The sequence below is a fragment of the Encephalitozoon hellem genome, chromosome XI (assembly GCF_000277815.2).
Source record: "Encephalitozoon hellem ATCC 50504 chromosome XI, complete sequence".
Lineage (NCBI taxonomy): Eukaryota > Fungi > Microsporidia > Unikaryonidae > Encephalitozoon > Encephalitozoon hellem.
The window spans coordinates 43,841-66,585 of record NC_018480.1 but is presented as its reverse complement, the minus strand read 5'-3'; the positions used below and the strand labels follow the sequence as shown (position 1 = coordinate 66,585).

At 42.1% G+C, this 22,745-nt stretch overlaps 22 protein-coding genes across 22 annotated transcripts; 13 read left to right on the top strand and 9 right to left on the bottom strand.

Annotated features, from left to right (window-relative positions):
* Window positions 1-46: 46 nt before the first annotated feature.
* EHEL_110550 (eukaryotic translation initiation factor eIF2A) lies at window positions 47-1,450 on the top strand (the record flags this gene model as incomplete). The annotated part of the gene is made up of 1 exon (XM_003888261.1): window positions 47-1,450. One exon carries the CDS (start codon window positions 47-49, stop codon window positions 1,448-1,450), a length of 1,404 nt encoding a protein of 467 aa, XP_003888310.1.
* Window positions 1,451-1,572: 122 nt separating this feature from the next.
* EHEL_110540 (PP1 serine/threonine phosphatase) lies at window positions 1,573-2,526 on the top strand (the record flags this gene model as incomplete). The annotated part of the gene is made up of 1 exon (XM_003888260.1): window positions 1,573-2,526. The coding sequence occupies one exon, from the start codon at window positions 1,573-1,575 to the stop codon at window positions 2,524-2,526; it is 954 nt and encodes a 317-aa protein (XP_003888309.1).
* Window positions 2,527-2,601: 75 nt separating this feature from the next.
* On the top strand, window positions 2,602-3,267 carry EHEL_110530 (zinc knuckle domain-containing protein; the record flags this gene model as incomplete). The annotated part of the gene is made up of 1 exon (XM_003888259.1): window positions 2,602-3,267. The coding sequence occupies one exon, from the start codon at window positions 2,602-2,604 to the stop codon at window positions 3,265-3,267; it is 666 nt and encodes a 221-aa protein (XP_003888308.1).
* Window positions 3,268-3,305: 38 nt separating this feature from the next.
* EHEL_110520 (inositol metabolism VAMP-associated protein) lies at window positions 3,306-3,776 on the top strand (the record flags this gene model as incomplete). Its single annotated transcript, XM_003888258.1, has 1 exon — window positions 3,306-3,776. One exon carries the CDS (start codon window positions 3,306-3,308, stop codon window positions 3,774-3,776), a length of 471 nt encoding a protein of 156 aa, XP_003888307.1.
* A 110-nt stretch (window positions 3,777-3,886) lies between these two features.
* Window positions 3,887-4,123, bottom strand: EHEL_110510 (uncharacterized protein; the record flags this gene model as incomplete). The annotated part of the gene is made up of 1 exon (XM_003888257.1): window positions 3,887-4,123. One exon carries the CDS (start codon window positions 4,121-4,123, stop codon window positions 3,887-3,889), a length of 237 nt encoding a protein of 78 aa, XP_003888306.1.
* Window positions 4,124-4,216: 93 nt separating this feature from the next.
* Window positions 4,217-5,086, bottom strand: EHEL_110500 (uncharacterized protein; the record flags this gene model as incomplete). The annotated part of the gene is made up of 1 exon (XM_003888256.1): window positions 4,217-5,086. The coding sequence occupies one exon, from the start codon at window positions 5,084-5,086 to the stop codon at window positions 4,217-4,219; it is 870 nt and encodes a 289-aa protein (XP_003888305.1).
* Window positions 5,087-5,239: 153 nt separating this feature from the next.
* EHEL_110490 (CDP-alcohol phosphatidyltransferase) lies at window positions 5,240-6,427 on the top strand (the record flags this gene model as incomplete). Its single annotated transcript, XM_003888255.1, has 1 exon — window positions 5,240-6,427. The coding sequence occupies one exon, from the start codon at window positions 5,240-5,242 to the stop codon at window positions 6,425-6,427; it is 1,188 nt and encodes a 395-aa protein (XP_003888304.1).
* Window positions 6,428-6,524: 97 nt separating this feature from the next.
* EHEL_110480 (pre-mRNA cleavage and polyadenylation specificity factor) lies at window positions 6,525-9,992 on the top strand (the record flags this gene model as incomplete). Its single annotated transcript, XM_003888254.1, has 1 exon — window positions 6,525-9,992. The coding sequence occupies one exon, from the start codon at window positions 6,525-6,527 to the stop codon at window positions 9,990-9,992; it is 3,468 nt and encodes a 1,155-aa protein (XP_003888303.1).
* Window positions 9,993-10,097: 105 nt separating this feature from the next.
* EHEL_110470 (uncharacterized protein) lies at window positions 10,098-11,042 on the top strand (the record flags this gene model as incomplete). The annotated part of the gene is made up of 1 exon (XM_003888253.1): window positions 10,098-11,042. The coding sequence occupies one exon, from the start codon at window positions 10,098-10,100 to the stop codon at window positions 11,040-11,042; it is 945 nt and encodes a 314-aa protein (XP_003888302.1).
* Window positions 11,043-11,092: 50 nt separating this feature from the next.
* On the bottom strand, window positions 11,093-11,407 carry EHEL_110460 (RNA polymerase subunit AC19; the record flags this gene model as incomplete). The annotated part of the gene is made up of 1 exon (XM_003888252.1): window positions 11,093-11,407. The coding sequence occupies one exon, from the start codon at window positions 11,405-11,407 to the stop codon at window positions 11,093-11,095; it is 315 nt and encodes a 104-aa protein (XP_003888301.1).
* A 60-nt stretch (window positions 11,408-11,467) lies between these two features.
* Window positions 11,468-11,725, bottom strand: EHEL_110455 (histone acetyltransferase subunit NuA4-like protein; the record flags this gene model as incomplete). Its single annotated transcript, XM_059743551.1, has 1 exon — window positions 11,468-11,725. One exon carries the CDS (start codon window positions 11,723-11,725, stop codon window positions 11,468-11,470), a length of 258 nt encoding a protein of 85 aa, XP_059599534.1.
* A 106-nt stretch (window positions 11,726-11,831) lies between these two features.
* EHEL_110450 (uncharacterized protein) lies at window positions 11,832-12,191 on the top strand (the record flags this gene model as incomplete). Its single annotated transcript, XM_003888251.1, has 1 exon — window positions 11,832-12,191. The coding sequence occupies one exon, from the start codon at window positions 11,832-11,834 to the stop codon at window positions 12,189-12,191; it is 360 nt and encodes a 119-aa protein (XP_003888300.1).
* Window positions 12,192-12,482: 291 nt separating this feature from the next.
* Window positions 12,483-13,394, top strand: EHEL_110440 (proteasome regulatory subunit; the record flags this gene model as incomplete). The annotated part of the gene is made up of 1 exon (XM_003888250.1): window positions 12,483-13,394. One exon carries the CDS (start codon window positions 12,483-12,485, stop codon window positions 13,392-13,394), a length of 912 nt encoding a protein of 303 aa, XP_003888299.1.
* Window positions 13,395-13,430: 36 nt separating this feature from the next.
* Window positions 13,431-13,820, top strand: EHEL_110430 (uncharacterized protein; the record flags this gene model as incomplete). The annotated part of the gene is made up of 1 exon (XM_003888249.1): window positions 13,431-13,820. One exon carries the CDS (start codon window positions 13,431-13,433, stop codon window positions 13,818-13,820), a length of 390 nt encoding a protein of 129 aa, XP_003888298.1.
* Window positions 13,821-13,885: 65 nt separating this feature from the next.
* On the bottom strand, window positions 13,886-14,641 carry EHEL_110420 (putative GTPase activating protein for Arf; the record flags this gene model as incomplete). The annotated part of the gene is made up of 1 exon (XM_003888248.1): window positions 13,886-14,641. One exon carries the CDS (start codon window positions 14,639-14,641, stop codon window positions 13,886-13,888), a length of 756 nt encoding a protein of 251 aa, XP_003888297.1.
* Window positions 14,642-14,756: 115 nt separating this feature from the next.
* Window positions 14,757-16,538, bottom strand: EHEL_110410 (HSP70-like protein; the record flags this gene model as incomplete). Its single annotated transcript, XM_003888247.1, has 1 exon — window positions 14,757-16,538. The coding sequence occupies one exon, from the start codon at window positions 16,536-16,538 to the stop codon at window positions 14,757-14,759; it is 1,782 nt and encodes a 593-aa protein (XP_003888296.1).
* A 74-nt stretch (window positions 16,539-16,612) lies between these two features.
* EHEL_110400 (aminoacyl-tRNA ligase) lies at window positions 16,613-17,770 on the top strand (the record flags this gene model as incomplete). The annotated part of the gene is made up of 1 exon (XM_003888246.1): window positions 16,613-17,770. One exon carries the CDS (start codon window positions 16,613-16,615, stop codon window positions 17,768-17,770), a length of 1,158 nt encoding a protein of 385 aa, XP_003888295.1.
* A 238-nt stretch (window positions 17,771-18,008) lies between these two features.
* Window positions 18,009-18,968, top strand: EHEL_110390 (uncharacterized protein; the record flags this gene model as incomplete). The annotated part of the gene is made up of 1 exon (XM_003888245.1): window positions 18,009-18,968. One exon carries the CDS (start codon window positions 18,009-18,011, stop codon window positions 18,966-18,968), a length of 960 nt encoding a protein of 319 aa, XP_003888294.1.
* Window positions 18,969-19,197: 229 nt separating this feature from the next.
* Window positions 19,198-19,947, bottom strand: EHEL_110380 (polysaccharide deacetylase domain-containing protein; the record flags this gene model as incomplete). Its single annotated transcript, XM_003888244.1, has 1 exon — window positions 19,198-19,947. One exon carries the CDS (start codon window positions 19,945-19,947, stop codon window positions 19,198-19,200), a length of 750 nt encoding a protein of 249 aa, XP_003888293.1.
* A 143-nt stretch (window positions 19,948-20,090) lies between these two features.
* Window positions 20,091-20,396, bottom strand: EHEL_110370 (BolA-like protein; the record flags this gene model as incomplete). The annotated part of the gene is made up of 2 exons (XM_003888243.1): window positions 20,091-20,195; window positions 20,223-20,396. 2 exons carry the CDS (start codon window positions 20,394-20,396, stop codon window positions 20,091-20,093), a joined length of 279 nt encoding a protein of 92 aa, XP_003888292.1.
* Window positions 20,397-20,450: 54 nt separating this feature from the next.
* EHEL_110360 (RNP domain-containing protein) lies at window positions 20,451-21,068 on the bottom strand (the record flags this gene model as incomplete). Its single annotated transcript, XM_003888242.1, has 1 exon — window positions 20,451-21,068. The coding sequence occupies one exon, from the start codon at window positions 21,066-21,068 to the stop codon at window positions 20,451-20,453; it is 618 nt and encodes a 205-aa protein (XP_003888291.1).
* Window positions 21,069-21,123: 55 nt separating this feature from the next.
* EHEL_110350 (uncharacterized protein) lies at window positions 21,124-22,740 on the top strand (the record flags this gene model as incomplete). The annotated part of the gene is made up of 1 exon (XM_003888241.1): window positions 21,124-22,740. One exon carries the CDS (start codon window positions 21,124-21,126, stop codon window positions 22,738-22,740), a length of 1,617 nt encoding a protein of 538 aa, XP_003888290.1.
* Window positions 22,741-22,745: the final 5 nt, after the last annotated feature.

Genomic DNA, 22,745 nt, shown 5'->3' with positions numbered 1-22,745 from the left:
GAACACCTGTTGACTGGAATGATCAGCTTTCAGTTTTGAACCCCTAATGCCTGTTGTAGCTCATTGTGAAAATGGACTTACATTTGATGTGTTTGCTGAGAATGCATCTTGGGTTGGATGTGATTACTATGCTTTGAAGTCTGGCAAGGCTGCGTGGATCAAAGGCAATCAGGTGAAGTATTACGATCTAAAAGATAAGAAAATGATTCTGGAGACGGAGATGGAAAGGCCCAGAGAGATTGAGATGTCCGATGATGGCAAGAATGTAGGAGTGGCTAATGGCAAGGGGGAAATGGTGGTTTTTGGGAAAGACGGGGTTATGCTAAAGGTAGAGAATGTATCCAAGTTTAGAATTTCCAACACCTTGGTTGGATATGTCTCGAATTCATCATTTTTCATTCATCAGATCAAAGAGGATAAAATAGAAGAGTGCCCGTTCCACACATCAAAGGTCTCCATATTAGAGTTCTTTATTTCTGGAGAATTTGTTTTTCTTGCGACAAGAAGGCTCGAGAAGGATGGAATGCACAGGCTTCTGCGTATAAGTAAAAGCTCGGTAGAAGTCCTCCATAGCCTGAAAGAACTGCAAGGATTTACCTTGAAAGCACATGAGTCTGGAAGATACGTATTGCTTCTTCTGATGACGTCCTATGTGAACAACAGCTATTTCCCGGAGTCCGACCTATATTTGCATGACATTGATAGACGGTCTTTCAAAAGCCTTGGATACTCGCCTGTTCACTCGTACGCCTTTCTCTCTAGTGGATTTGTGGTATGCCACGGGCCACAGCCTAGCGATGTCTCGGTTCACGAGCTGGATGGCAAACTGAAGCACAACTTTCCAGAAGGTACCAGAAATAGGGTATTCTTCAACCAGCACGAGAATGTTGCTGTATTTGCAGGATTTGATAACCTCTCTGGGGATATAGAAGTGTTTCATGCTCCTTCAAGAAAGCTCATAGCAAAGTTCAATGTACTTGGAGCATCTCTGGTTAACTGGAAAGAAAACGGGTCATACTTTTATATTTCAACAACAAGTTACTTCCAAGAAGATAACAAGATAACACTCTATGACTACTATGGGAGAAAGGTAGACGAAAGGAGATTTGAGTCTTTGTTTTCCTCCAGTGTCTATGGAGAGACGGAAGAGTTCATTGAGATAGAGAAGCCTGAAAAGCTGAACATCGAGATTCAGGAAAAGTACGTTCCGCCCTCCATCCATAGCTTTATACCGAAGGCTGCATTTGAGAGCAATGTGGCCAAGAAACAGGAGAGGGCAAGGCAGCAAAAGCCAAATGGAAGAACCAAGGATGAGATTTTGAGTGATCTTAAGGAGATTGAAGGTCTAAAGGGCAGAATGAAAAATGGAGAAGAGCTATCTGTGAAGGAGCTGAACTTGATTCTGAGAGAGTCAAAACTAAAAAGCGATCTGAAGAGCCTTGGAGGGTGATCCTTAGTCTTAAATAATAAATCTTGTGGCTTGCTACTACCTTCTCTCAGGAAAGGCTCCAGATTGAAAGGGCTTCATAGAAAGCTATTGATTTTTTTAAATTTTTGGCAGGGGTTACGGGGATGAGTAACGAAAAGGTTGACTTGGATAGAATAATAGAGAAACTTCTTTCTGTTCGGAACAGTAAACTTGGAAGGCTGGTCCATCTTGCTGAAGCAGAGATAAGATACTTGTGTGAGAAGTCGACTGAAGTGTTCAAGAAACAGCCTACTCTAGTCGAGGTAAAAGCCCCGGTTAAGATCTGCGGAGATGTGCATGGACAGTACTATGATCTCCTGAAGCTATTTGAGCACGGAGGATTTCCTCCTTCCAGCAACTATCTGTTTCTTGGAGACTATGTAGATAGAGGAAAGCAGTCTCTGGAGACGATCTGCTTGCTATTAGCATACAAGATAAAGTTTCCAAACAACTTCTTTCTTCTGAGAGGAAACCATGAGTGTGCCAGCATCAACAGGATATACGGATTTTACGACGAATGCAAGAGGAGATATGACACAACTGTGTGGAAGATGTTCACGGAATGTTTCAATTGGATTCCCATTTCTGCACTTGTTGATGGTAGGATCCTCTGCATGCATGGAGGGATTTCGCCTGACCTGAAAAGTATGGACCAGATAAAGGCAATTGTGAGGCCCACAGATGTCCCTGACGAAGGCCTTCTCTGTGATCTTCTATGGAGCGATCCTGATGCCAGTGTAAGGGGGTGGGGAGAGAACGATAGAGGTGTTTCCGTGACATTTGGGCCCGATACTGTGGAAAGATTTCTGGAGACACACAATCTGGACCTTATATGTAGAGCACACCAGGTGGTAGAAGACGGATACGAGTTTTTCGCCAACCGATCTCTAGTTACGGTGTTTTCTGCACCAAACTATTGCGGGGAGTTTGAGAACTCTGGGGCGATTATGGATGTAGATAAGGATCTTGTGTGTTCATTTCAGGTTCTCAAGCCTACTGATTTCATTGGAAACACAGAATCTAAGAAGAAGCAGATGGGGATGCCTCGTAAAAAGTAAAGAGATTCAAATATTTCAATAAATTTTCCTTTCTCAAATTTCTGGGGCAATAAATGTCCACCACAGAGGATAGCGATGAAAAAGCCCCTGACCTTGTTGGACTATGCCAAGGATACTGAAGGAATCAAAACTGTTGAGCTAGAGGACCTGGACATCTGTTTGCTCGATCCACACATTTCTTTGGAGAAGATTGACGCAAACACTCTGTACAGCATCCTAGGACTAGTTTACCACTTCGAGGATGTTGAGACTGAGAGTAAGACTCGTTCTTTGGGCAACCCAACTGATAGGAAATTGAGATATTTCTGTGACACAACTGTATGCTTCCGCTGTGGAGAGATAGGCCATGAGTTCAGAGAGTGCACCAAAACGCTCAAGGAGAGCACGTGTGATTTGTGTAGTCGGGATGGGCATGTGAGGGCGCGATGTCCCTATAGATACTGCCAGAGGTGTAAAGGATTTGGGCATTTGATGGATAGCTGCCCTGGCCCTAAGGATCTAGACATACTGAAGACGTGCAAGGACTGCCCTGTAGGATGCCATAGTACAGAAGACTGTCCCAGGGCATGGAAAAGATACAAACTTAATGGCAGCACATCGAGATATACCATATACAAGGCATGTCCAATGTGCCTATCCAAAAGGCACTTTATTGATGACTGTACTTCTTCTGGCAGGCCAAAATCTTCCATATTCAACTCTTCATACATTGAACTTGCCAAGTTTTATAATAAACAATGATGACCGCATAGTTAAGAGAAATAGAGTCTCCCCTTTAAATGCTGGACATCAAAGTTGTGCCACAAACAACAATCAGAATCAAAAGGAATAAAAGGTCTTCAACCTTTGTTGTGCAGAACAACTCTATGGAAAGTGTCGGATACAAGATTAAAACAACGAAGCCTCGGGAATACATAGTAAGGCCGAATATGGGGCTTATAGTGCCAATGCAGCAGGCAGAGATTGAGGTTACTCTCGCTGAAAATACAGTTCCGGATAGTAGCCACAAGTTTCTCATAGAAATATACAAGTTTGATTGGAGAAGGTCCCTAAACGACTTCAAGCAGCACCTCAGGTCTTCTTTGCCCAAACCATGCTGGACATCTAGGATAGGAATATTATATGAGGAAGAGGAGAAGACGACTAAAGAAACAATCGAATGCTCAGAAAGCAAAGGTGCCATTGCGCTTTTTGTCCATATTTATATCCTCTTCAATGCTTTTTATTTGTTTTATAGACTCTTTGAATGAGCTCGAAAGGAAAAGAAGTAGTTGCGAAGAAATAAATATGCAAGACATATGCTTTATTTGGTCGGTTATTAAATTTCACAGGCATTTGCTTGTCATGGAGCCCCAGCCTGTCATAGGATGTATGGAGTATTCATACAGACAAGAACTATGCTCCTTCCCAAGCATACTACGGTATTGCCATAATTCCAGTCCCCACACCTTCTTAATACGCAGTTGCCAACATCATCGAATGACGTAAGCTTTCCTGTAATAGACTTCCCATCGATAAAAGTTATTGTTATCTTTTTTCCTTTAAACCTGCCCAAGTCACTGAGCAGCTGAGTCTTCTTAATTTTGTCCTTATTCATCAGGGCTTGGGATAATAAGATTAGCTTCAATAAATATCCTCCCCACCTATTGCCAGCAAAAAGACAAACAACGCCAAAGTTGCTTCCTGCCTCTCAAAAGCAGTTATAGTATAGGCTGTTCTCTTGGTCAAATCCTCTCTTGTTGTCTACCCCTCCGTTGTCCTTAGACCTGTCCTTCATGACTAGGCTTCTTATCCTGATATTTATGTTTCTGAGATGTCCAAGCAATGCTGCAGAAAACTCTGTGGACATCTTATCTATAATGGCCTCCTGCTCCTCAAACAGCTTTTTAAGCTCGACCTTGACAAGATTGTCTATAACGTTATAAAACTTCTTGATTCCAGGATCCTCCAATACGGGCTCCGACGACTTCACCAGCTCACTAGCAGACTCAGGGTCTTCAAAAACAACAAGGTACTTCTCAGGGTTGAGTCTCTTGAAATTGGTGATCCTTCCAAATCTCGCTGCATAGGCCTTAAGGTCCTCTGGATTATGCCTCGATTCGTTTACCTTATTAAACACCACCTCATTGTTTTCATTGGGCTCGGCCATCTTCCTTCTTTTCGAGGTGGTATCGCTAGCATCTGCACCCTCTTCCTTCCCTTTCATTCCAGAACCCCCGGATGTGCATTCCCCATTCCTTTTGTCCCGTCCATGCAGAAAAATGCAATTCTTTGCTCTACATTCGTCTCCGTCCCTGCAAATCTTTCTTTTGTATGCCATGACTTTTCCTACCAATCCCTTGGCCTTTTGGTCTATCACAGGAGTCAAAGCCTCCACCAGCTCACTGTACATATTCTCAGGGGATACCGTGGGCACAAGACCCTCAAGAATGTCAATCACCGTGGAGGCCTTGTCTCCAACCTCTCTAGCTATCATGTCTCTGAGAGGCCCTATCAATGGAATCTTTATTGGACATAACTGTTTGCACTGGCTTTTCTTTTCATTATCAGCGCCCCCCATAACTTTTAAGGGGTTTTGCATTCCCCCAAATACCATTGCAAATCAGTCAATTCCTCTGCTCCTTCTTTGTTCCACATTTAGAATTACATGGTAATTTATCACAGGGAATTAAGCACCTGCTCCCAATATATATTCAATCACCATTCTCCCCCCATGCTTGGAAAACGATTCTTCAAAATGGAGCTAGGCCCAAGCGAGATCTCAAGCCTAAGGAAGCACAGGTTCATCGGAACAGACAACTCCATCCTCTCAAAATACGTAATCCATCACTACATAAAGTGGATGATACAAAAAGTACCAGAAACAGTGGCACCAAACACACTGACTCTCTGCGGATTTATTGCAATGATCATAAGTCTGTGCTTGACATTGTTGTTTGATCCATACCTGAGCAATCCCCCGCGTTTTCTTTCTCTCGCTAACTTTCTCTTGATGTTTGTGTATTTTACATGTGACAATCTGGATGGAGCCCAAGCTAGAAGAACAGGATCCGGAACGCCGCTAGGCCAACTTTTTGATCATGGGGTGGACTCGTGCTGTGCTCTGATCACAAGCATAACGCTTTCATCTACTTTTGGGTTTGGACTATCACAGAAGTTCCTAATACTTGCACTGGCCATTATGACCCAATTCTATCTTGCTGGAGTTGAGGAGAAATTCACCGGGCATTTCGTTCTGGGAAAAATCAGCGGGGCCTCAGAGGGAGTAGCATTTGCTTTGATATCACACTTGACCACCTTTGCATGTGGAAAGGGGTTCTTCCATTATGTCTTCTCAGACGAGTTTCTCTGGCCTGTCAAGAAGTTCTACTCCTCAATACTAGGAACAAGCAATTTTAGTGCAGTTTCAGCAGTCATTGCAACGTCTCTGGTGCTCAACACCGCATTAACTCTGATATCAATAGAGTCCAAGACAAACCCACCAAAGAGATTTTTGCTATACTCGACATTCCTAAGGATCATGTCCTTTACTACCTCGTTTGTCATTCTGTATAACACCCTCACAACAGAAAAGCTGTGGGTGCAGTATCTAAACATCCTGATGTTTGGGCAGATATTCTCGATAAGTTATGTGAACGAGGTGTGCTCTTACATAATCAAGAAAGACCTCTTCCTATTCACCCCGGTATATCTGATGTATCTTGTAATTTCTGCCATTTTGCAACTGAAGCACTTCAGGGAGTTCAAGAGGCCTCTTATAGGCGCTTGTTTTGTTTTTACTTCTATATACTATGTTCTGGTGATGTCAAGAGTGATACTCGCATTCAAGGAGGCATTGGGGATTAGTTTCTTATCGATTGTAAAAGATACAAGGAAGCTTGCCAGGCAGAATCCATATTAAATCCATGATCTTTTTCCTACTTATCTCAAGCACAAAATTTACCATGGCTGCACTCTTGCTGAAAATACGAGTTTGGATCCAGGAAAATGTAACCCCAATGAACTACCTGTATTCACAGGAGAGCCCGTGGAATGGTGTCGAGGGGTGCTCTGCAGGGTTCTTTGTACCGGGGACACCCTCATTTCTGACATACAATGGAAACATTATTAAACTCTGGAAATACAGCTCTGGCTTGGTTTTGGTGAAGGAAGACATACTGCTTGAAAAAGTCTGCCAGGTAGAAAAGTATAGAATATCTCCCAATGAAGATGGGCTGGCTTTCTTATTCCACAAGGCTAAGGTTTCCCTTGCCAGGTTTAATCCTCAAAAAAACGAGTTTAGAACGATATCTCTGAAGTTTTTTGAGAAGGATGAATTTGACATTAAGGATGAGGACATAAGAAGGATCAAGATAAGTGGAGATCTAGGAATGCTACAGATGAGCAAGCGACACTTCAGCATCTTTCCCTTGTTTCCCGGGACGTTCAACGCAAGGGTATTCAAGTTTGTAGACATTGATGGAAAGATCAAAAATCCTGTGGACTTTACTTTTCTGGAAAACTATTCCATGCCCACTGTATGCCTAGTGTACGACTCATTGCCAAGGAAGTATACTGTTGTGAAGAGTTGCAATGCCATGGTGTTTTCAATTGATCTGAATGCTGGGAAATTCCATGTCATTGATGAATTTCTTGTTCCTCCAAGAACCTTCAGGGTGGGATGTGCGGGATCAGTTCTTGTATTCATGTCACACAATTCGATACTAATAAGATCGACGAGCAGCTCTTATTCCATTCCTCTGAATAGGATGTCTGAGGCAAGCGAAGGAAAGAAAGCAGTTAATGATATAGTTCTTTCCGATGTGAACTTCTTCTCGAGGGGAAACACCTTCCTGATATTCAATGGGAATGGAGATATATATAGACTGGTGATATCGATGGACATAAAAAGAATTATAGGTGCATCACTTGAATTTGAAGCAAGAGATTCTGTAGCCAGTTGTGTAGGGCATGTGAACAACCTTCTGTTTGTTGGGTCTGTGGGAGATAGCTCGAAGGTGTTTGAGATAGAGAGGCTTCAAATGAAACCTAAGGTGGGCGAGGCTGAGAAAGTAGACGTTCCCGAAGAATATGCAAATCTGTTTGGAAGTAAAGACCAGGATGCTCAAAAGCAGGACGAAGAGTATGCTAGGCTTTTTAGTGAAGGATCGGAGTCAAGGGCTGAGGAAAGCTTCGTGCTCCACCGGGTTGATGAAATTCCAAATATCGGGTTTTTGAATGGAGTGGGAATGAAGAATGACAACGAAGTTGCATTTGGCACCGAAGGGCTGGAGCCGTGTGTTCGTCTTGTGAGCAATACTATGCCGCTTGAGATAGTGAAGTCCCAGAAAACGAAAAGATATCTATACTGTTCGAAGGCTTTAGATTTCTATATTCTGGGAAGGATTTCGGAGACGAGGGTCTTCAGTTGGTCCAAAGAAGATCTTTTGGAAGTTGACGGCGAGTATGGCAAAGATGTAGACACACTGCTTTTTGTGGAGTTTGGAGATGGGATAATTCAGGTCACACCTACATACTGCCTATCAATGGATCAGAATCTTGGGGCTCTCAACAAATTGAATTTCCCTGACAAAGCAATTGAAGCTCAGATAATTTGTGACGGAATGTTCCTCGCTGTGAAAGATATAAAGAAAAAGCTTAGTTTTTATGATGGGAATATGAGCGTCGTTTCAAGCATACCTGATGTTACATGCTTTGGAGGCGCAAGGAACAAGGTTTTTGTCCTTTCGGGGCATCTTTTGAATGTCTTTGATATAAATAGCAGAATGAATCAGTTTTCGCCCTGCTCTGTTAAGGATCTTCCATATTCCATAAGGCTTTCTCCAGAGACTTCCATGGCCGAAGGATTGGATGAGAAGGAAGAAGGGGATGACATTATAGAAATGTGCATGTCTTTAACAAGCAATAAGATTCTCATGCTGCTTAGGCTGAAAATAGGATATGTAGTTGCATATGAGTCTTTTGACCTATCTGGGCTGTTTGATGAGACTTTACGGCAGGAGATTGTATTTTTCAAGATCAATCTTCCAAGGTATATTGCCTTCAATCCCACAGCAGAAGCCAGAGCATTTTACAATCTAGGGGGAATGGCATTCATCAGAGCTACAACCAACATGTTTATAGTTCCAAGCGACAAGGGGCATTTTCTATACAAGAGCCGATACACTTTGAATTCCGTGGCTATGAGCAAAGACCAGTTGATACAGCTTTCCAGAGGGCATCTGATGGTCTGCAGAGTGCCTGCTGTTGGAGACAGCCAATATGTTTTCGGGAATGGACTTATTGGGAAAAGGGTTCCTGTCTTCAGGATTCCAAAGCACATTGAGTATGCAGATAGGTATATGGTTGTAGCATCGTGTGAGGAGGTTGAAGTCTCTTCGAATAATGAAAAAGACTGCGGGATTCCTGTGAATACTTACCGGTTCTATGTGGACCTATACTCTGAAAATCATGAGCACATAGATACATATGAACTCGAAGAGAATGAATATGTTTTCGACGTCAAGTACCTTATTCTAGATGACATGCAAGGAAATTACGGAAAGTCTCCTTTCCTGCTCATTTGTACAACCTTCATTGAAGGGGAGGATAAGCCTGCAAAGGGCCGGCTCCATGTACTGGAAATAATTTCGGTTGTCCCGTCGCCGGAAAGCCCCTTCAAGGATTGCAAGCTTAAGGTGCTAGGAATTGAGAAGACCAAGGGATCGATTGTGCAATGCTCGGAGATTCGGGGTAAGATTGCATTATGCTTGGGAACAAAGATAATGATATATAAAATCGACAGGAGTAACGGAATAATACCCATAGGCTTCTATGACCTGCATATCTTCACATCCTCCATATCTGTCGTGAAAAACTACATTCTTGCTTCAGACATCTATAGAGGGCTGTCGTTCTTCTTCTTCCAGTCCAAACCTATCAGGCTCCACCTAATAAGCTCTAGTGAACCTCTCAAGAACGTGACGTCCACGGAGCTTCTCATTGCAGGCAACGAGCTTTCAATGGTGTGCTGCGATTCCAAGGGAACGATCCATGCATATACATATTCGCCAAACAACATCATAAGTATGGATGGAGCAAAGCTTGTCAAAAGAGCAGAGATGAAGACTAACCTAGGAAGGTTGTTTTCCTCCGGGATAGGATTTAGAAAGAATAGCATTATGTTCTATTCAAAGACTAACTTATCAATACACTTGGCCGGAATAGACGATTTGAACTATCCTAAGCTTCTGGAAATACAGACATCAATCATGGTGCATCTCAAGAGTGTGCTTGGATTGAACCAAAGGGACTATCTGAATTCTGACATCCATCTGCATAGCCTGTCGTTGAAGAGTCCTATAGTTATGCACATCCTGAATCTGTTTAGTTATTTCGATCTCAATACTCAGAAACTAATCTCCTCCTCTGTTAGAATGAGCAGAAGAGAAATACTGGATGTGATAGCATCTCTGAATGTGTTCTAGTGCCCATTAAATCCCTTCGGCTGTTTGGAAAGAAATCCTATTTGAATGCTCTAAGTTTCGTAACTCTTAAATGAACACAAAAATTTGTATCCTGAGAATCAAGCAATGAAAGTAAAAGCAGAGTCCTGTGTCTTCTTTGTGAATGGAATGACGGCGGAGCAGGAATACGAGATTGCCACTAGACAACTATCTAAGGCTCAGAAAAAGCCTATGGGAAGATTGAATGGGAGTAGACTCATACTTAGTGGACGCAAAGCATTTGAGAAAAGACCCATGAAAGCTGTGGACCTTGAATATGTAGAGACAGATGAGAAGATGTTCAACTTGCTCTCGTGCCTGTTAAGGCTTCCTCCTTTCTACAATTTCATTCTAAACCTTGAAGAAAGAAGCCAGGACATAGGGAAGTTCCACATTACGGGCAGAATCTCCAAACTCCTCAGCCTAGTGATGGAAGGCAAGAAGGAAAACGTGAATGAGCTCTTAATGGAGCCGGATTCAAAACTTTATGAGGATATATATTCGGAACTCCTCCTGTCCATCCACCAGGAGCTTTGTGAATGGTACAATTTTGAGGAGGACACTTGGAGCACTATGGACAGAACCCAGGGAATTAAGCCGAAACTGCTTTACAAAGACTATTCCCCGATTGTGGAAATGTTTCAAGGAAAGGCAGTCTCTAGAGATATGCCTCAAGAGATCTCATTTGAAAAGAGTAAGATATCTCTGAAGGGATTCTCTAGTATCCAAGAGGCCTTTGATTCTAGCCTGAAGGCTGAGAATAAGAAGATAACCAAGAAGCCTCAGATTCTTGTTCTTGTTGTAAAGGACCAGGAGAGTACTGATCTATTTAACAACTCAAAAATAAGCATTGGGAACTGTATGTTCTCTCTTTGCTCTTTTATCACAGAAGACGGAGCTATGAGCTACTGCTATGTTAAGAGTGGGGACAAAGATTGGCATGGATACGAAAGTGATGGAATAAGAGATGTCTTGGAAATGAAGGATGTCCATGGATATCCATTAATGCTGTTCTATGCACGTAACGAGTAGTTCTTTTATCAGCATATGAATCGAGGCCTAAAATAAACAATAGCAAGTCTCTATTTATTAGTTTCATTCCCAAACCTCTCTATCTCGCTTAACATTTTGTTTCCGATAGCCTCCATACACTCCAGACCTTCCACCATCTTCTTAAGAAGATTTGGAGGCGTTTGTGACGACTCAGAAGAAAACTGAATGGTTAAATTAGAGACATCATCAGATGGATGTGGGATGGTATATCCTACAAGTTCCACGCTCTCACCCGTAAAATTCTTGCTTATGCACCATCTTAACGGGTTCATAATTGTATGGTCTTCTTCCTTCACCTGTATGGTTTGATCATTCAGGATGCTTATGCAGTCCTCTTTATCCATATGGGAAGGAAGATTCAAATTTTTTTCCCATTCGCAGCTTTACAAAATTGAATGCTTTTACTAGTCAACCCTAGGAAAGTTTTTGTTGAATATCCTCATTCTATCGTCAACATTATGCTTTTTCTTGTCTGTCCTGTTTGAGACATAGTATTCAACATTCCGAGTAAGAGGAGATCCTTGGGTCATTTCCAAATACACGGTTTCGTACTTGAACATTTCCTTTTCGATACTCTGAATCTGCTTTCTAAGCTTCTTTCTTTTTGAAAGAAGAGATTTGAATCTTTTTCCTATGTCCTGGGAAACATCCTCGGTGCTCATGGGCCCTGAATTTGGCCGGGATAAGACGAAGAAGTGCATTAACATCCTTCTTCCATATATTCGCACGAAAGCATATTTTTCGGCCGAGCCAATACCCTCAGAGAATATGCTTTTCTTTTTTCTTGTCTCTGTAGTTGCAGATAACGTAGAAATACCAAGACACTCGTTTGATACGCTTAAGGTTGGAAATGCATACATATCCTCTTCACAAAACGGTACTTCGCCTACTTGGAATTCAATTAAAATATCTTTTCCTGGATACTACAGGTATGATATTAAAGAGAATGAGCCTCGAAAACTCGAGCTAGTTGACTCCACTCAGTACTTTGGAGAGAAAGAGGAAATGCAGTTCCGGGTGGATTTTGAAACAAAGTATTGTGGGCTGATACCCGATGCATGGGCTATGATTACCTCTCTGACGGTCTTTTCAATTATAATGTTTGTCATGCCTTTGAAAAGCATATAATAAAAGAAGTGTATTTTGCAAGCTCTTTCTTTCTGAAGTTATTAGACCCTGCTGCTTTACTCCATTACAAATGAAAGAGAAAATTGAGAGAGCCTATAACAGACTTATAAGAAGTTTGGACAGCGGCATAAGGCTCGGTGGGACGTCTATATCCGAAAGCATAGAAGAGCTTGAAAGGGTTCTTGAGGACATGATAATCCAGTTAGAAGACGATGGCTTTGAAGTCTTCAAAACTAGTGAGGTTTAAGGCCTGGCCTGGAAACTTAAAAGCAAGAAATCCTAAACCCTGAAATGTTCAATGGGTTTGTTGGGACTGATGATGCGGAGCCAACATCAGATGCCTCAGAGACTGTACAGATATCCTCGCTTGCACTGTTAAAGATGCTTAAGCATGGGAGAGCTGGGATTCCCCTTGAAGTCATGGGACTGATGCTTGGGGAATTTGTTGATGAATACACTGTGAAAGTTGTTGATGTATTTGCCATGCCCCAAAGCGGTACAAATGTCACTGTAGAGTCTGTGGATCCTATCTTTCAGACGGAGATGATGAATATACTGAAGGCAACTGGGAGGCATGAGACAGTGGTAGGATGGTACCACAGCCATCCAGGGTTTGGGTGCTGGCTAAGCACAGTTGATATAAGTACCCAGCAGAGCTTTGAAAAGCTATGTAAGAGAGCTGTTGCGGTTGTCGTTGACCCCATCCAAAGTGTTAAGGGGAAGGTTGTAATTGATGCCTTCAGACTTATTGACAACCAGTTAGGTGTCCTTGGAGGAGAGCCGAGACAAGTGACATCAAACATTGGGTACCTCAAGACACCCACACTCATATCCATAATTCACGGGCTCAACAAGCACTACTATTCTTTCAACATAACGTGCAGGAAAAATGATCTTGAACAGAAGATGCTGCTGAATCTTCATAGAAAGACATGGGCAGACAATCTTAAGCTCAGAGACGTCAGGGAAAAGAGGGGAGATGTTTTGAAACTCATTGAAAGCTACGGAAAAGCATGTGAAGAGGAAAAGAACCTAACAGGTAAGAATCTCGACATGGCTAGGGTGGGCAAGGTCGACTACAGAAGACGACTTCTTGAGAAGTGCGAAGAAAGCATAATGGAAAATACCATCCACAACCTTCTGTATTCTATCCATAGGTATATCTTCAATCAATCGGACCACCAGTTAGAGATAAATAAATAAACCATGTTTTCAAGGCTCGAATTATGTACCCTTGTAATGAGGTTTATAGGAAACCTTGCCTCTCTCTTGCTGAGTACTATGCTTTGTATCATAGAGCTCTATAAAATTGAAGCAGTGCTAGATGTAGAAAGTAGAAGAGCATCATCCTATAATGCATGCGATAGGATTCTTCGTCTTGTAAACGTGGAATTCAAGTTGCTTGTACTAATGATAGCTGCACAAGTCCTTTCCCTGAGCTATGTATCACTTCTTGTTGTCTTAATGTTTGTTTATGAAGTACAGAAAAAAGGATCGGATACTACAATTAGTGCCTTGGATTTCTTCAAGCAGAAGAGATGGATAAAGATTGAGATGTTCTGCAAGATATCCTTCTATGTGTTCCTCCTTTATAGATACTTTTCAGAACTCGTTGTAAATAAATCATAAAGAATCTCTGGATTGTTGTAAAGACCTCGGATAATCTTTGAAAGTTTTATTAGATATCTAATGTTTTAGTCCCATTTCCCCGACTTTTCGCAGATCTCTTGCTTTTCTGGGACCTTTAAGTTATCCTTTGGAGTTAGTTCTTTTCTCTTGAAAATGGATGTTAACGAGGAAGAGTTATCCTTGATCATGTTCTTTGTAGAGCTAACAACAATGCCTCCATATTCAACGGTCTTGCCAGTGATGACCTTTGCGCTCGAGAAAATCGCACTTCCGACAACAGATAGGGTAGATGCAATAGAGCTATGCAATGATCCTGTGCCAGATGATTCAAGCCCCAGTGTACCGTATGGACTTTTGTTTCTATTTACACAATTCATAGGGGACTTGTTCATCCATCCATCCGAGTCTCTGGACTCCTTGGGAACAGTGTTGGCCTTTGCCTTGTTGAATGCCTCTTCTCCTATATCCTTCACAACAAGGCTCTTAACATTTGCTGCATATCTCTTGATGTGGTTGTTGTTATAAATCTCATTCATCTCGCGTCCAACAAGTCCATGCTGCTCCAAGAACTTTCTAAAATTCCCATTCGATCCGTGTTTCATAAACAAGTACTCCTTCTCGTCCCAAATGTCCAGATTCACACTCTTTACAAAGCTAGTCTTGACTCCCAAAGACCTATGAACACTAGCGCAGTCAAAGCATATGAATATCCCGTAAGTCACAGATGCCCACGGCGGATTTGACGTAGAGCAGTCTGCACATCTTTTGTTCTCCTCGATCTCTCGAAGCATCTTGACTTCTTTGTTGAAATTCATTCCCATGGGTCTTTGTTTTCTGGGGCTCTTAGTTTATTAATATGTTTCACTACACCAGTTCAGCTTGTTTCAGATTCTGTATCTTAGGAGGAGAACAGCGTTTCTGAAAATGTCATGATTATCATTTGGATATTGCTTTCTTTACATCCAATAATATCTGCTCTGTTTCCTCTAGGTCGAAGTCTTCACCCCTCGCCACCTTTCTAAGCTTGCTTAAACTGTCCTCAGGGGCCTTCCTCAGCTCATTATATCCTCTTCTGAGAAGCTCCCCTACAGAAATAGTAACCTCAGCCTTCCTTCTCTTCATCTCGTCTAGATTCTTGAGCTCCTCTCCCTCTCTCACCATTCTATCTATCTCCTTTTCCGTCAATCCGCTGGATGGTATTATTTCAAGTGATTGAGGCGTTCTTGTAACACTGTCCTGTGCAGTCACTCTGTACATTCCATTAGCATCAGACTCAAATGTCACCTCAATCTTAGGAACTCCTCTGGGGAGGGGAGGAATGTTCTTGAGCTTTATCTGTCCCAAATACTTGTTGTCTGCTGCCATGGCCCTTTCACCCTGATACACCTTGATATCGACATCTGTCTGGTTGTCTTCAGAGGTAGAGAATATCTGTGTTTCTTTAAATGGAATGGTTGTGTTTCTTCTTATTATCTTGCTGAACACTCCTCCTAGAAGCTCAATTCCAAGGCTTAGCGGTGCTACATCCAAGAGAAGTACATTATCAACTTCTCCTGCAAGGACACCTCCCTGAAGGGCTGCTCCCTTCGCAACTGCTTCATCAGGGTTAATCTCGGTAGAAGGCTCAATCCCAAAAATCTCTTTGACCACTTTCCTTACATAGGGCATTCTTGTCATCCCCCCAACCAATATCACATGCTTAATATCCGCAGAGTCCAGTCCTGCATCTGCAAGTGCTTTCTTGCATGGCTCAATCGTCCTGTTCACAATTTTCTCAACGATTTTCTCAAACTCACTTCTAGTGATCTCTCTAGATAAGTGCTTCGCTTCTCCTCCAACATTGCATATGTAAGGTATGTCAATTCTTGAGACAACAGACGAAGATAAATCCTTCTTTACCTTCTCTGCACACTCTTTGATTCTTGCCAAAGCATTCACATCTCTGCCAAGGTCGATCCCCTCCTTCTCCATAAAGTCCTTTACAATAAAACTCACAACCTCGTTGTCAAGATCCTCTCCTCCAAGAAAAGTGTCTCCATTAGTGGCCTTCACATGGAATACCCCGTCGCTCAACTCGAGTATCGATATGTCAAAGGTTCCTCCTCCAAGGTCATAGACTGCAATGTTCCCTCTCGCCGACTTGTCCAGCCCGTAGGCAAGCGCTGCGGCTGTTGGCTCATTGATGACCCTCACAACATCAAGCCCTGCTATCCTTCCCGCATCCTTTGTTGCCTGGCGCTGGCTATCATTGAAGTAGGCAGGAACCGTTATGACCGACTTCACAACAGAGTGATTCAGAAACGACTCTGCACTTCTCTTGAGCTTTGAAAGTATGAACGCTCCAATCTGTGCAGGTGAGTACTTTTTCCCATCAACCTTTATCCAGACATCCCCGTTACAATGAGATGTCGTATCAAACGGGAGCCCCTTCACATACTTCTTAACCTCTGGGTCTTCAAGTTTCCTTCCTATCAACCTCTTAGATGCAAATACCGTGTTCTTGGGGTGGGTCAGTATCTTGCTCTTCGATTGGCTACCGACAAGAACTTCATCTTTCAGTATGGATACCACAGAAGGCGTTGTACGCTCTCCCTCTTGATTTTCTATTATTACAGGCTCCCCGTTCTTGACTACAGATACACAGGAATTTGTAGTTCCCAGATCTATTCCAATTATGTTCGATGAAGGCTTCTTGCTCAAAGCATTTGCGTTCGGCATTTTTAGAAGGAAGTCGTTTTTTGCATATATTTAGCCTTTCAGGGATATGTAAACATGACAAAACAATCCCTCAAATGGCCGAGCAGAAGGTTACTCCTTGGGAGGTGGAGGTGGTGTCTACAGACGAAACTCCGGTGGCCATTGACTACGACAAGATAGTCAATCAGTTTGGGTGCGAAAAACTTGGAAAGGAGTTGGTGGACCGCTTGGAAAAGTTGGCAGGAAAGCCTGCACATTATTTTTTCAGGAGGGGCATTGTCTTTGCGCACAGAGACTTCAATCTTTTGCTTGACGAGATATCCAAAGGTAAGGCATTCTATCTGTATACTGGCAGAGGGCCCAGCACCAAGGCCATGCATATTGGACACGTAGTGCCCTTTCTCCTGTGCAAGTACATCCAGGACACCTTTAAAATACCTCTCGTGATCCAGATGACCGATGATGAAAAGTTCTTGTGGAAGAATATAAGGCTTGAGGACGCCATAGAAAATGGAAAGGAAAACATCAAGGACATTGTTGCACTGGGCTTTGATCCAAAGTTGACGTACATATTCTCCAATGTCGAGTCCTCCCACCACTTCGAGAAGAATGTTCTAAAGGTAGCGAAAACGATCAATCTCAACGAGGCGTCGAAGATATTTGGCTTCAACATGTCAAGTAGCATAGGCCAGGTAGGGTTTCCATCAAAGGAGATAGCACCTTGCTTCTCAAGCTCCTTCAAGTTTATTCAAGAGGGGGCTATGTGCCTTGTTCCTGCTGCGGTTGACCAGGACCCATACTTTAGGCTTGCAAGAGACAAGGCAAAAATGCTTGGAGAGAAAAAGCCTGCAACCATGTATGTATCACTTCTTCCAGACCTCAAGGGTGTAAACAGAAAGATGTCTGCCAGCGACCCAAACAGCTCTATATACCTGGATGATTCCCAGGAAGTGATTAGGAAGAAGATCAGTGTGCATGCATATTCCGGAGGTGGAAAGACTCTGGAAGAGCACCGAGAAAGAGGAGGAAACATCGACGTAGATGTTCCGTTTGAATACCTAAAGTATTTTTTGGACGATGACCAGGAACTTGAGAGATACCGATCAGGATACATTAAGGGTGAGATCACTAGTAAAGAAATGAAAGAAAAGTGTATTGCTATAATACAGACTTTTGTATTAAAGTATCAGGAGACTAGGAAAAATGTCACGGAGGAGGACGTGAAAGCATTTATGGACATCAATAAATTCTAAAACCTTCTAAGACCTCTTATGTTTCTGGCTTTGGCCACCTCCTTTCTTACATCCCTTATTTTTCTTTTCAGATCACGTATCTTCCACTTGTAATACTCCTCTTCATAGCTATCCCTATCAGAGTCTGTAGGAGAAGCGCATGCCCTTCTGGCATTGATGAACGACTCTCTAATGTTCATAGACTATCTTGCGTTTGGGACAACGTCCAATGAATCTATAAACATTTCTGAAGCCCCTGATGGAAGTCTCCAGAGGGAAGGAAAGCACCAAGAATCCTTTAAATCTTACAAAGGCAGATATTGATGAGGATCAAGCAAGACCAAGGATGCCATCCATTCTGGAGAAGGGCACATCATCTTCCATAGATGATGAGGATGAAGGCAAAAGCACCCAAATGAAAGACGTTGCTTCTGGACATCCCAATTCCAAAACAGGATTATTTGAGGCCTCTATGAATTGCGAGGTGAACAAAGAGGACTTGTCATCAAGTGACTTTGAGAGCGGCGAGTCCGATGAGCGCTCAGGACTTTTAAGCGTATACCGGGTCAGAGAGGCTGAAGGGTCACGCAAAAATCTTAAGGTTTTGAGGGTTTCAGACCTGGCCTTCGAGAAGAATAGAAGAAACCATCCAAACCCAAATTTCCTGTGTAACGCTGAGGGGAGAAGCGACTACACTGTGGCTTTGGAGGATCTTTACTTTAAGGAGAAGACTAAAAACTTGAGGGAGGAAATCAAGTTAAAGCATCTGATTGAAGAGTTCTTTACGGCGCTAGACAAGTTTGTTCTTATTGCAAACTACTGTCTCAAAAACACCGAGATAGAGGATGGAGACGAAGACTTCAATTTTGCTCTGGAGTGGGTAAGGGATGCATTTCACTGGCTAGGGATTGAGGGGGCCAAGTACTATGCTCGGAAGTCTCCAGGACCGTACATTGGATGGGTTTCTGATGTGGAGTTCTTGATGAACAGGTATTTCTTTAGTCCTGAGTTCAATCACGTGAATGGATTTGACATTGAACAGTCTATACATGAAGGACACAGATTTGTGGAGAGCAGCGATGGCAAATATTATCTTTCATATCAGCCATATCCTGGATATTATGATGTGAGCGAAGAGGACAAGCAATTCTGCACCGGCTGTGGTCTTATACTTCCTCGCAATCTGAGTCTATCTGATGAAGATTATTTAAATGGATAGAAAGCTCGAGAGGGAAGAATACGGCCCCACATAAATATAGATGTAAGGTCTATTATTTATCCCATATAAATTACCATAGCCATGATGCCTTGTCTCGGGCTTGCAGCAGCCCCAATATCATGCATTTATAAAATCACTTCAAACAGGAGATGCCTAATTTATCTATCATTGTATTTTGACCCAAGCCCAACAAAGCAGTATATTCATAAGATGTATGTTTATTTATACTTTAGAGAAATCGAGATAATAGGATGAAAAAGGGTAAAAACGATGAAAAGCTTTCAACACCCTTTCCTCTCAGGGTGATTTCGGGCTCTCCCGAAGCACCTTTGTAGCCTCTGAGGCATTCGTCCATATTTACAAACGTGTAGCCTTTTTCCTCTCCTATTTTCACCATTCTTTCAAGGCGCGAAGTGTCTCCCTCCTGCCCATCATGCATCAAGATGATGTATGAATGATGCTTTGGATCAGATCCTTCTATCATACCTTCAAACTCTCCCATGGGATCATCCCAATCATATGGGCAGAAGGTATACCCTATAGGAAGAACACCTCTCTCAGTAAGGACACTATAGACCTCCGAATTAACTTCTCCGTTGTTTACAGGTGCGAACGCATACCTTACTTCGGTCCCGCTGAGCCCATCTATTGTGTCTATTTCCTTATCAATATGCTCTTCTAAAGCATCTCTGGAAACATCACCGTAGCTATCGTCCATTCTTGGATCTATCCTCAGCCCCACACTATGCCCTTCATTAAGAGCTCTTCTGTACAGTTGCCCCACATTTCCGACTACCTTTTGGTTTACTGTAAACGAGAAAGTGGCCTTCACCCCAAGCTCATCTAAAGCATTAAGAACCCTATCTGTTACGCCTTTAACAGGGCCGTCCACAAAGTGTAATGCTATCGTTCCAGAGCTTGTACACACATCAGGAACGTATGCACACCAGCAAGATGCAAAGTATAGTAGCCATAGCATGGGTAGGAAACTACCTTGTTATTTAAGGAAAAGTGTGCAGAGGAATTGCATTCTTTTTTCCAAAAAGGTATAGATTATAATCTAGAAAGATCAATTCAAAGCCAAATTAAATTTTAAATTAAGATCAAGCGTATATCGCCAAGTCACTCCTGGCTATCTGAATCGCAATCAATCTCAATAGCATGAAGCCCCTCTTGAAAAGCAAACTCCAGTGTCTTGTGTACAAGTCTGTGCCTATCTGCAAATTTCTTAAATTATAAACTGCTAAGACTTACCATTCCGTTAAACATGGCGGACTTTATTTTTACACGAAAGTGTGTCTCTAAGCCCCCCATGCCCACTTCTCTATGTCCTATATGGTCGTAGGAAGTGTTTCTAACCTCCATACTTGCTGGACAGAATTCCTTCTTCAGGGCATCGAACATTCTTGACTCCAGGCCACCCTTCATAATCAAAATTTTGTGACCAAATAAATGTTTAAGTGACGGTTGATGGATTCAAGTTTATTTATCGCCATATTTGTTCCTTCTGGTGGAAATCCAAGATGCCCTGTCAATATAAAATAAGTCATTCGACCTGTCATCGTCATAGGTAGACAGATAATGGTATTCCTCCTGTCTCTTCTTCTCCATGCTTCTTTTAAATTCCTCTTCAATTCTTCTGCATCTTCTGCGTATTTCTGACTCTTCTTCTATCCATTTTTTCAATGCATCATAAAATACCTTGCTATCATTTGCATCTCCATACAGCAGATTGTAGCTAGAAACAAACTTTTCCAGGCGTTCCTCTTTCTCAAGCTCCTTCCTGTATCTCTCACATATGCTCTCAATTCTTTTAAGTGCATTCTTCTTACCTTCCCACGAGCTGGGACTCGTTCTTTGAGGAAGAATAATTATTCCGCTTTGTCCCAAGTCTCTGCCCAAAAGAGTGTCGTAGAGACGCTCTGCAGATGCTGACTCGTGGTAATTTACAAATACCCATCCCGAGTTAATGCCCTCCAGACTCCTACCACGCCTAAACTCTTTAATCTCTCCAAAAGTGCTTAGCATTTCCGTAAGAAGTTCATTCGTGAAGCTGGAAGGAATATTTCCAAGAAACAGAGTATCTTCATCGAAGTCCATTTTTTCTTCTCTAAGGATGCCCAATAAATATCTTAATAGAGATTTTATCCCTTTGATGGAAAGAATAGATAGTCTCTTCAGTGAAATCAGAGATGTTGACGAGTGCTATGCAAGGTACCAATCCTTCAGAGATGAAAAAAATAAGCTGGAAAAGGAGCTGGGACGGATAGAGGAAGAGATAAAAAGGGTCGACTCTGTAAGCTTAGAAAGAGAAATAAAAAAGACCACCAATGAATACCAAAGTGTTCTTGAGGATATCGAGGTTCTTTCCTTGAATTCTAAGGAATGTAGAACTATAGAAGACCTAGAAATGGTTTTTTCTAAGATCTTAGATATGGATGTGCTGCTGAAGAAGTCATTAGAGTTTCTCAAGCATTCAGCTACCATCAGGTACCTAGACCAAGAAAGTGAAGGAAAAATTAAAGGACAAGAAGATGAACATGAGAATAGGTTTGCTTGGTTTGAAATAAGCAAAGATGTAGAAATGCTTTTCGAGCTTTCTGCAAAGTATGCCAGAATACAAGAAAGATGCTACCTTTCATTCAAATTGATGGTGTGCGAGAATATCCAGGACTTGATTCCTGTAGACATAAAGATTTTTCAAGATGATCGGTCATTGTTCTTTGCATCCGAGAGAAATCGTGATGAACTCTCTGCCTGCATACTTGGTGAGAAGGCTGTGATGGATCTGAAAGAAATCTTGGAGTACAAAATGATGTCACACGCAATATTCGAAGTCTTGAGAGATAATCTGAGAAAGAGGGTTGTGGAAAAGGGCCTTTCTGATGAAGAGGTAGAAAGGAATAACCTCTTCTTCAAGGACACTGAGTTTTATGTGCATAATGTGCCTGAGTGGAAGCTTGATGTTGTGATGAAGGAGATAATTGAGATGACGAAGGGTCCCAGAAGTATGGATGCAGTTGAAATCTTTGAGGCGTCTGATAGGATGCCAAGATCCGTTTCCGCCAGTTACAAAAGATTTCAAGGATGCTTTGAGGTGTTTAGAAAACTAAAGTCGAAAAGACATGAGAAAGGAGCAAAGGTCATCAACAGGGCAATAACAAAGCTATTTGATCCAAAGAGGCACGAGCCATCTGTATATAGCTATTTTGTTGAGTTTGCGGACATAACACACTTCCTCCGAACCTATCCTGGGCATCCTCTTACTGACGAGCTTTCCAAAAGAAAGGAAGAGCTGTTTTTTGATATTGTTAAGGAGTCTTCGCGAGTCAGCGTAGACCTGAGTGAACCCTTGGTGACTCTCAAGCTGTATTTCAAGGAGAAGCATGTGGAGTTTGTTGACAATATGAGATTATTTGTGCCTTTAATTAATAGAAGTTTATTTGAGATCCAATTTTTTGAGATACTTGATGAAGGTTTGATGGAAAGAATTTTGGGACTAAGAATGGCGAAAAAAAGCACTATTAAGAATATCGTTTTGTTAATTGATTATGTTCTTGATCTATCGTTCCATCTTCCTATGGAGGCGATAGGAAACAAAGAAAAGCTTAGGTCTTACAAGCAGGTTCTATCTTTGGATAAGGAGAGCTTGGTTAAAGATTACAGAAATGGCAAGCTTTGCATTTCCGATGAGGAGTTTATCTCTCTTTGCTCGCTAGCCTTCAGAGATCTTGAAGATAAAGCATTTCTGCTAGGTAAAACGTCAGGCTAAGATGA